The sequence below is a fragment of the Herpailurus yagouaroundi genome, unplaced genomic scaffold (genome assembly GCF_014898765.1).
Source record: "Herpailurus yagouaroundi ecotype Mexico unplaced genomic scaffold, PumYag 100, whole genome shotgun sequence".
NCBI classification, from domain to species: Eukaryota; Metazoa; Chordata; class Mammalia; order Carnivora; family Felidae; genus Herpailurus; species Herpailurus yagouaroundi.
The window spans coordinates 66092995-66103137 of record NW_024412391.1 but is presented as its reverse complement, the minus strand read 5'-3'; the positions used below and the strand labels follow the sequence as shown (position 1 = coordinate 66103137).

General features: G+C 45.9%; 1 protein-coding gene across 1 annotated transcript; it reads left to right on the top strand.

The window, feature by feature from the left end:
- The first annotated feature begins 4261 nt into the window (after nt 1–4261).
- FZD1 (frizzled class receptor 1) lies at nt 4262–9133 on the top strand. The gene has a single exon (XM_040471552.1). It carries the CDS (start codon nt 4287–4289, stop codon nt 6249–6251), a length of 1965 nt encoding a protein of 654 aa, XP_040327486.1. The 5' UTR covers nt 4262–4286; the 3' UTR covers nt 6252–9133.
- Nucleotides 9134–10143: the final 1010 nt, after the last annotated feature.

The window sequence follows — 10143 nt, the reverse complement described above, 5'->3', positions numbered from 1 at the left end:
AATGGAAGTCCATTGACTTTGGTCTGACACAAGGCCTACCCTGGTACTAACTGGCTATAGAGCCTTGGACAAGTTGCTTAACTACTTTGAGCATTTGATTCTTCATCTATTAAAAGAAAATAATAATTAATACCTTGCCTCAAAGAGTGGTAAAATTTACGTGACAAAATGTAGCATACATAGGGTACATTAAGGAAAAAAATGCCAAATACCTACAATAGCTGCTCAAAAAATATAGTCTTAGCCCGTATTATAATCTCTGTTATTCAACAAAGATAATTCAAACCTGTCACCCACAAGCCAACAACAAAACAACTCACCTACAATTTCAAGCTCTGCCAGGTTGCCTGTGGAGACTTCACCTAACTGCTTGTGTGTCCATGTGCACTCAACTGTATGTAATTAGAACTGGATCTCTAGCCCTGGGAATTATCCACATTCAACCTGACATAAGTAGTCTGGAGAAACTTCAGAAGATTTGGGAAAGGACTGATAAAACAAGATCTTTGATATAAGAAAACTTGACTGAGTCTGAAGCTTGAAGAACCAATTTCAAGGAGAAACTGGGTTATGTTTATAGTTTTTGCCTAATTGAAATATTTTTATTGCAAAGTTCATAATAGTTCATACTTATTTAGTCATTTTTATCTATGGATCTCAAACATTTCCACATCCTGAGAAAATACTATATTTTAGATTGAGGTAAAAATATGCTGCTCATATTTCTCTTCTAACATTATGTTATCCACAGCCTGCATCACCTCCCCAAAAGACTTTCCATAACACTAATTGTAATGGGTTACAACAACTCTGAACTGTTCTTGATTTTAATAGCTTCCTCTATATCAGATATGTTTAATAAATGAAATACTGGATTGCTATAAAATAAATAGAAGATCTAGGTTTTTTTACTTTGGAAGACAACTCTCAGGAAATGATTTTTTTTTTTTAATTTTACAAGGCCTTTTTTTTACACAGTCTGAGAGAAAACTACAGAAAACTGACTCTTTTTTTTTTAATTAAAAGCATTATAACTACTCAAAAGAACATAAAAAGGGTTAAAATAAGCATCTAATGAAATTCAAACCAAACAAGGCCATTTTACCTGAAGTTCATTCTTTTAACTTTTCTGGGTATAATATTCTTCATTGTAAGAGGAGAAAATTCACTAGTTCCTAGATGATGTCTGGTTCCTTCCAGTGCCATGATCCAGCAAGAATGACTTTTTTTTTTTTTTTTTTTTAACTCTGATAGCATGTCTGAGCCTCCTCCCTAGTAAACTTCACTGTCCAGTGGAGGGTAAACTAAGCTCAAGAATTTCAATACAACAACTTTTGAAGCAAGAGAGTGTCACCTACTCTGAGGAACAGAACCGAGCACTCTGCCTTAATCCCTATGCCCTATTTGTTGGGGGGAGAAGAGGGTTTGGAGCAGTGGTGTTGGTGGGTGCTTAATGCATGTGATGCTTAATGCATGTGATGCTTCACCAATGATGACCTTGAGAGAACGGAACACCAGACAGATAAGTCTTTATAAGAGAGGAATGGTAGAAGGAAGTTGTCTTGGTAAAGTTTCTAAGCATGGGATACTATCAGCAGAAGAATGAGCATCAGGGCAGAAGGCTAGAGAAAAAGTGTCCCTGGGAGACTGTGGGCTGGAATGCTGGAAGGTAAAATGAACAATTACGGACTGTGAGGGCTCAAAGGACCTCAAAGAGCACCTCCTTTTCAATATCAAAATCTTACATGAATTATTGTCAACACACATACACACACTCACAAATGGAACCTGTTGTACATTTAGTACCTGTTGCATTTTCTTAAAAAAAAACAGGTACTAGGAATCCAGAAATACTTTAAAAGAAATATATATTTTATGAATTTTCTATGTGCATGAATATTTAAAGAACAATAACATATGTACCTAAGACAAATAGATGTCATTTTGGTTTATCAGGTAAAGATACAGCTGCACATCCTTTAGAGACACCAACATGCATAGTGATGATCTTCAGTGCCCTGTTAGTATATGGTACAAGCAACACCCATCTTAAGTAGTGACCTTGATGTCTAGACTAATGTTCAAGCTTCCCAATGACAACGTGTTCCAGGTTCCATCTTTCACAGTCCTTCTGAAGCCACCCTGCTGTATATGTGGGAGAAAGTGACCCTCAATAGCTTCCTATTGTCTGTAGATTATTCAGCCCAAACTTTTTAGTATGAACTAAAACTTTCTCCTGCCTTCCTTGAGATATCTCAGGCACCCTCACTCCTCACCCCCACTCCATTTGGCACTTTAAGCACTATAGAGCCTCTGTCTTTTGCACCTTCCACCCACCTCTCTATCAGAACACTTCTCACCCATTTCCACTGGCTGGCTGCTTCCACTGTGCTCATTCAGCTTTGGGATGGGCGACAAGATAACTGATCTACCTTTCTAGGCCCTACTGTACTATGACTTCCTGTAAGCCTGGGCCATGTCTTGTACATCTCTTTGTAGTCTACTACCTAATATCGCTTATAACCTAAGAGGTACTTCCTAAGTATGTAGTAAACAAATGGATGGATAAGCAAAAGATAGAAAAAAAAATTGTAGAAAAGTATTCTGAAAATCTAATCATAGGTCAACAAATCCTAGATAGAATTAACAATACAATGGCACTTTACTGATAAAACTGAGTCATGTTGTTAAAACATCGTTTTTAAAAACTTTACGCAGAAACAACAAGAATGTAAGGAGGCTGAGATGAATTGTGTTGTTTGTAATTAGGAAGGGAACATGCAGTTAGCTCTTTTGCTTTCAGACTTCGCTGTTTGCTAAACTGGCATCGCCAGGTCCGCACACCAGTGGAAGACCACGCTGCAGCCCAGCCTGGCTCCTAACCGGCCCAGTTTGACACTCCCAGGAGTTGCCCCTGTGCCGTGGACGTTCCGGCCCTGGAAGGCTCCAATAGCTCCCCCACAGCTCAGGTTGGTCGCTGGCGTTGCTCCTCCGGGTCCGAGGCACTTCTGGAGGCTTGGGCTGAGAGGACGCTCCCGAAGAGAGGTCGTCGCATTCTCAAGTTTTTCTGTCTAAATATTTAATGGTTCTCTCCCTTTGCTTCTGTTTCTGACTCGATCACAGAGGAGAAAAGGGGACTACAAGAAAGATAATAGTAGCGGATGGCGCACCTGGCTTTACTTTTTCAATTCCGTCAAAGTTTGTGTTTGTGTTTTGTTCTTGTTCTTCATTTGACAGCAATCCCGTGAACTTCTCCTTGGGGGAAATGGCGCGTCCAAAGCCCGCCAAGCCCAGCCTGAGAGCTCTTGGACTTACTAGAGTAGTATTTGAAACCAAACCTCGATAGACATAAACTCAAAAGAAGCCCTGCGCTCCCGAAGTCAAAGGCATCTGTCCTGATCGCGGTGCTCGGTTTGCTGTTTGTAACCAGAGTTAAGAGCAGGATTTTTAAACATGAAAATGGATAAAAGAAAAGCTGAGTTCCGAGGTCCGCCGACTCCTATTCATTATCCCCAGCAGCATATGGTACCATTCTCCTACTAGTGCTCGCCCTTTCTTCCGCAAAAGCAAAAGCAACCAAGCCTGTCCCGCTTCATAGCAAACCCACTCTTTGTGCCGGAGCGGTGCCTCTGCCACCACTACTACTTCCTCCTCCTCCCGCCCCCTCCTCCTCCCGCCAGCCGCCGACTTTCGCTCAGGGAAGCAGGCGGCGGGTGCCCTTTGCGCGGGGAAGCCAGTGCCGCGATTGGGCGACGGTCCCTGAGCCTCCAGTTCCGCGTCGGTTTCAAGGCTCCTCCCTCCTGGTGAAAGACAGACTGCGGGGCGCCTGGAAACCGGTCCGAGGGCGCGCGAGGGAGTGGAGAACGAGCGAGTTGAGGGATTGACACAAATGGTCAGGCGGCGGCGGCGGAGAAGGAGGCGGAGGCGCAGGGGGGAGCCGAGGCTGCTGGGCTGCCGAGAGTTGCGCGCTCTACGGGGCCGTGGCCACTAGCGCGGCGCCGCCAGCCGGGAGCCAGCGAGCCGAGGGCCAGGAAGGCGGGACGCGACCCCGGCGCGCCGGAGCCACCCGGGCTCTACCCGCCGCCCACGCTTCATGAATCGCAAGTTTCCGCGGCGGCGGCGGCTGCGGGACTTGCAGCGGGAGCCGGGAGAGCGGGCTGAGCGCAGCTCGGGCTCGACGGAGGGCACCGGCGCGGAGGAGATCTCCCCGGACGCAGGGGGAGCCGCCGCCGGCCGCGCCACTGCCAGCCTCAGCCGGGCGGCGCCAAGAAAGGAGCCGAGAAAGTATGGCTGAAGAGGAGGCGCCTAAGAAGTCCTGGGCCGCCGCCGCCGGCGGCGGCGCGAGCTGGGAACTTTATGCCGGGGCGCTCCCAGCTGGACCGGTGGCGGAAGGGAGCGGAGAAGCGGAGAGCCACCGCCGCCGCCGCCGCCCCCCAGCTGACTCCGGGCGCTTGGCGCGCCGGCTCCTGCTACTGCTTTGGCTGCTGGAGGTTCCGCTGCTGCTGGGGGTCCGGGCGCAGGCAGTGGGCCAGGGGCCGGGCCAGGGGCCCGGGCCGGGGCAGCAGCCCCCACCGCCGCCGCCTCAGCAGCAGCAGGGCGGGCAACAGTACAACGGCGAGCGGGGCATCTCTATCCCGGACCACGGCTACTGCCAGCCCATCTCCATCCCGCTGTGCACAGACATCGCGTACAACCAGACCATCATGCCCAACCTTTTGGGCCACACGAACCAAGAGGATGCGGGCCTCGAGGTGCACCAGTTCTACCCCTTGGTGAAGGTGCAGTGCTCGGCGGAACTCAAGTTCTTCTTGTGCTCTATGTACGCGCCAGTGTGCACGGTGCTGGAGCAGGCTCTGCCGCCCTGCCGCTCCCTGTGCGAGCGTGCGCGCCAGGGCTGCGAGGCGCTCATGAACAAGTTCGGCTTCCAGTGGCCTGACACGCTCAAGTGTGAGAAGTTCCCGGTGCACGGCGCCGGCGAGCTGTGCGTGGGCCAAAATACGTCGGACAAGGGCACCCCGACGCCCTCGTTGCTCCCGGAGTTCTGGACCAGCAACCCTCAGCACGGCGGCGGGGGGCACCGTGGCGGCGGCTTCCCGGGGGGCTCCGGCGCGTCGGAGCGTGGCAAGTTCTCTTGCCCGCGCGCCCTCAAGGTGCCCTCCTACCTCAACTACCACTTCCTGGGGGAGAAGGACTGCGGTGCGCCCTGTGAGCCGACCAAGGTGTACGGGCTTATGTACTTTGGGCCCGAGGAGCTGCGCTTCTCGCGCACCTGGATCGGCATCTGGTCGGTGCTGTGCTGCGCCTCCACGCTTTTCACGGTGCTAACGTACCTGGTGGACATGCGGCGCTTCAGCTACCCGGAGCGGCCCATCATCTTCCTGTCCGGCTGCTACACGGCAGTGGCCGTGGCCTACATCGCCGGCTTCCTGCTGGAGGACCGAGTGGTGTGTAACGACAAGTTCTCCGAGGACGGGGCACGCACAGTGGCGCAGGGCACCAAGAAGGAGGGCTGCACCATCCTCTTCATGATGCTTTACTTCTTCAGCATGGCCAGCTCCATCTGGTGGGTGATCCTGTCGCTCACCTGGTTCCTGGCAGCGGGCATGAAGTGGGGTCACGAAGCCATCGAGGCTAACTCGCAATATTTTCACCTGGCCGCCTGGGCCGTTCCGGCCATCAAGACGATCACCATCCTGGCGCTGGGCCAGGTGGACGGCGATGTGCTGAGCGGGGTGTGCTTCGTAGGGCTCAACAATGTGGACGCGCTGCGCGGCTTCGTGCTGGCGCCACTCTTCGTGTACCTGTTCATCGGCACGTCTTTTTTGTTGGCCGGCTTCGTGTCCCTCTTCCGCATTCGCACCATCATGAAGCACGACGGCACCAAGACCGAGAAGCTGGAGAAGCTCATGGTGCGCATCGGCGTTTTCAGCGTGCTTTACACGGTGCCAGCCACTATTGTCATCGCCTGCTACTTCTATGAGCAGGCCTTCCGGGACCAGTGGGAGCGCAGCTGGGTGGCCCAGAGCTGCAAGAGCTACGCCATCCCCTGCCCCCACCTCCAGGCGGGTGGAGGCGCCCCGCCGCACCCGCCCATGAGCCCAGACTTCACAGTCTTCATGATCAAGTACCTTATGACGCTGATCGTGGGCATCACGTCAGGCTTCTGGATCTGGTCCGGCAAGACCCTCAACTCCTGGAGGAAGTTCTATACTAGGCTCACCAACAGCAAACAGGGGGAGACCACCGTCTGAGACCTGGGGGTTCAGCCCGTTCCCTGCCATCGGCTTCGTCCCAGCCACTCCCATAAAGCTGGCCCCATGGAACTCTTGCCAAGCCTGGCTACTCGAGGCTTTCTCACTAGCCATTCACTTTTCGCAGGCTCCTTTCAACAACACAGCTCCTGCAAAAGCTTTGGTCCCTTGGGGCAAACGGACTGGAGGGCCCAACTGCCACCGGGGGGATGGACAGACCACTCTGGTTCTGACTCTCTGGTACCAGGACTGTACGCTTTTATGATTGTAAATAGCCTGTGTAAGATTTTTGTAAGTATATTTGTATTTAAATGATGACCGGTCACGCGTTTTCCTTTTTCTGCCTTTTCCTTTTTTGTTGTTTTGTTTTGTTTAAGTTTTAATTATTTAGGGCGGTTTACCCATTCGAGGCTTTTCCTTTGCCTTTTCAAAGTACTGCAGAGGTAAAACCGGAGCTCACGGTGCTCTTGCATGTTCTGGCACGCCCCTCCTTGCGGCAGTCGGGGTGCGTGTGGCGCTGCCTGTGGGGCTGCGCGGCCCAGGTCACTTACCGCCTCCGCTTTCTGCTCCTTCCTTTCCTTCATTGCTTGGGGTCGGGGCTCTTTAGATATAGAACTCCACAGAGCTTCCAGATCCGGGGGTAGACCCCTGCCCATCCCGAGTGTGCCCTTGTGAGGTGGGGGGGGGGGGGGGGGCGCAGATTGCGAAGGCCTTGCCCCTTTATTGAAACTGAATTTTTCACTGTAGAGAACCTTAACTCCTAGCTTCAAGGAGGTCCACAGATGTGGGCTGCGGCAGTCCCAGCCTCCTTCCACACTGGCCTCCAAAGCCCAGGCATTCCCTCCTACGTAAGTTGGTTAGAGGGTGAGTGGGATAACCAGTGCCAAACTTTTTCAAGTCTAATTTTTGGTGGATGAGCTCATTTCATTCTCTAGTGTCTAAAACCTGGTATGGGTTTGGCCAGCATCATGGAAAGATGTGGTTGCTGAGATTTGGGAAGAGGCCTGGAGCTTTGTGTGGGTCAGGAGAGACTGAAGATGGGGTTTATAAAATGTTAATTCTAATTGCATACTGATGCCTGGCAAACTGCCTCTAGGACTGAGACAGCCCGCATTTAGATTTTACCTTTCTGTAAAATGGAAACATTAGGTCACCTGGAAAGCTTTGTTAAGGAGTTGATCTTTGCTTTCCTTAACTGGATAGCAGAACGTAAGCTGAATAGGAACACTTGAAGGAGATTTCAGTGTAATGGACTTTCTCAAAATGAAGTGCTTTTTATTATTTTTAAATAATAATTAGACATATATAAAAAAGTTTAAAATGTAAAAGTTGTATACTTTCAACATATTATTATGATTATTCAGCAACACAGTCTGAGGGAGGAACAATCCACATCATTAAAAATAACCTTGTAGGATTCCAGGAGGTAAAGGAGGTGGAATAATTGGTGGGGTTAGATCCTGAAATAAACAAAACATGGGCATGCATGGTAAAGGGACAGTGTGTGCTCCTTTTTGGATTTACAGAAATGCGTCAAGTGTAAATCTTTCAAAGCCATTTAATAATATTCACTTTAGTTCTCTGTGGAAAAGAGGAGAAAAGCAAGCCTCCTGATTGTATTGTTTTAAATTTTAAGAGTTATCTAAATGCCAGTACTTAGGACCTAAATTTATCTATGTCTGTCATACCCTAAAATGACAATGGTCTTTGGATTTGGTATGCATTTATTCTGTTCACTATCACAAAATCATCTATATTTATAGAGGAATAGAAGTTTATATATATATAAAATACCATATTTTTAATTTCACAAATAAAAAAATCAAAGTTTTGTACAAAATTATATGGTTTTTGTGCCTGAAAATAACAGAACTGGAACTGTCTGAACTATCTTTACATTTTATAGTGTCTCATAGCCAGTCCCAAAGTATATAAATTCAGTGGAATTCAATGGAAAAGTCTATCCTTAAACATTCAGACGAGCCCTTCCAAAGATGTATCCTACTTGCAATGTTGCAACTGACATTGCCAAGTTCCTAGACATCATCTGCTTTCATGATAGTAACAATATAAAATAGAAGTTTCCAAATTATTTCTTTACTGAGAGGATTATTAAAAAGAGAACTCTAATTTTAATATTAAATCCTTTTTTTTCTTTCAAGGGGTAAATTTACATGACTTTTTATCATATGGAAGCTTATTTAAATCATCAGGCATCACCTTGGTCATGATTTTTTTGAGGTATTGTCTTTTTCATAATCTTGGATATTCCAAAACCATAAATAGGCAATCAATAAATGGTTAACTGACTGTGTGTTTATAAGCATTTTAAACAGTAGTTGGGTATATAAGGTTGTTTTTGTTGTTAGCTTTGGAAGACCCCATTTTTATATTGTTCAAGGAACCTTTTCCAGAGAAATTATCTAGTTGGTCTACTCTTAGTCAGAATTTATATATATGTGTGTGGGTGTGTGTGTATATATACATATATATATATATAATCTATATTATATCTATATATACATATATACATAAGTATACACACACTAATTTTTATAAAATAGAGGTGCAAAGTTTATATATATTACAATATGGAAATAAGGTTATGAGAAATGGAAAACATCAGATGAAAAACCTCCAATACCTTTGGAAAACAAGTCTCTTATTCTTTTATAGACTAAAAATATTTATATTAAATTTTCCCATGAAAATATTTTGTGATAAAATGACAAGGAACTAAAATGAAGACCATTGATGCAATAGAGTTACTTTCATGGTTATAATGCAATTCATTGTCTTTTAAGTCATTATCATTATTTATTTTAAGGCAAATGAAAATATTAAATCTAATTGAAAATACAGCATTCAATTTCACGTAGCAAGATGCAATTTTATGTTCTTTTTTTCTTTGTTTCGTTAATCTCTAGTAGATATCTGAGCAGGTTTTGTTGTATAGACATTTTAAAAAAGGAATTCTTAGGGCAAATTAAAACATATCTCCTCTCTAGGTATTTTCAATCAGATGACTTCTGGGGGAAAAAAATTTAAGATTATTAGTCTCAATCCATGAAATAAATACAAAGCATTCTTATTGTGGATGTCCTTAAAATGATGCAACTATAAATTTGATGCAGAAAGGTTTTATAATGCTGGAATTAAATGCCTTAAAAGACAAAATTTTCAAGTCACCACCAGGCTTTGTTTTTAGGAAGCAACTTATTTAAAATTGTGTAGCATATAGAAAGCCAGTGTATTCTTTTGTTTCTTTAGGTACTCATGGCAAAACAAGACTTTCCTGGAAAACCGTATAGGTACCGGGAATATGGTCCCATTAGCATGCTGTTTCCATGACAAACCCTATTTTCAGATGGTTTGGTTTGCCTATTTTTTTTTTTTAACCAGTTATCAGTTGAAGTCAATTTTCCCCCCACGGTGTGCTTGATTTAGCTTTTATAGTAAATGTATACAGATTATGAAAGCCTTCTGATGCTCTTTTTTTAAAGAGCCATTTTTCACTTAAACTTTGTGGGAGCAGAAAGTCACATTTTTAATCTCAGAGCCAGCCAGTGTCAAACATATGCAAAACAGCTGGATCAGATTTTTCAGTTAGTCTGGGGTTGTCACTTGTCAGCCTGGGTTTACAGTCCTGGTCCTTTTGTCTCCCTGAGCAATGAAGGCTTCTGTTATAGTTCCATCATTCCTAAAGTCCAGCATGTAACTAGGAAAGGAGACCACAATGAAGAGCTGGTGGCCAATTAAAAAAATTGCCTAAACCACAAACTTAGAGGACTTGGGTGGCTTCAGATCACTTTCAATGATACCATGTTTTGGTCTTTAAAAAAAAAAAAATTGTTTTTTTTAAAAGATGCCATATTTTTAGTGTGTGTGTGTG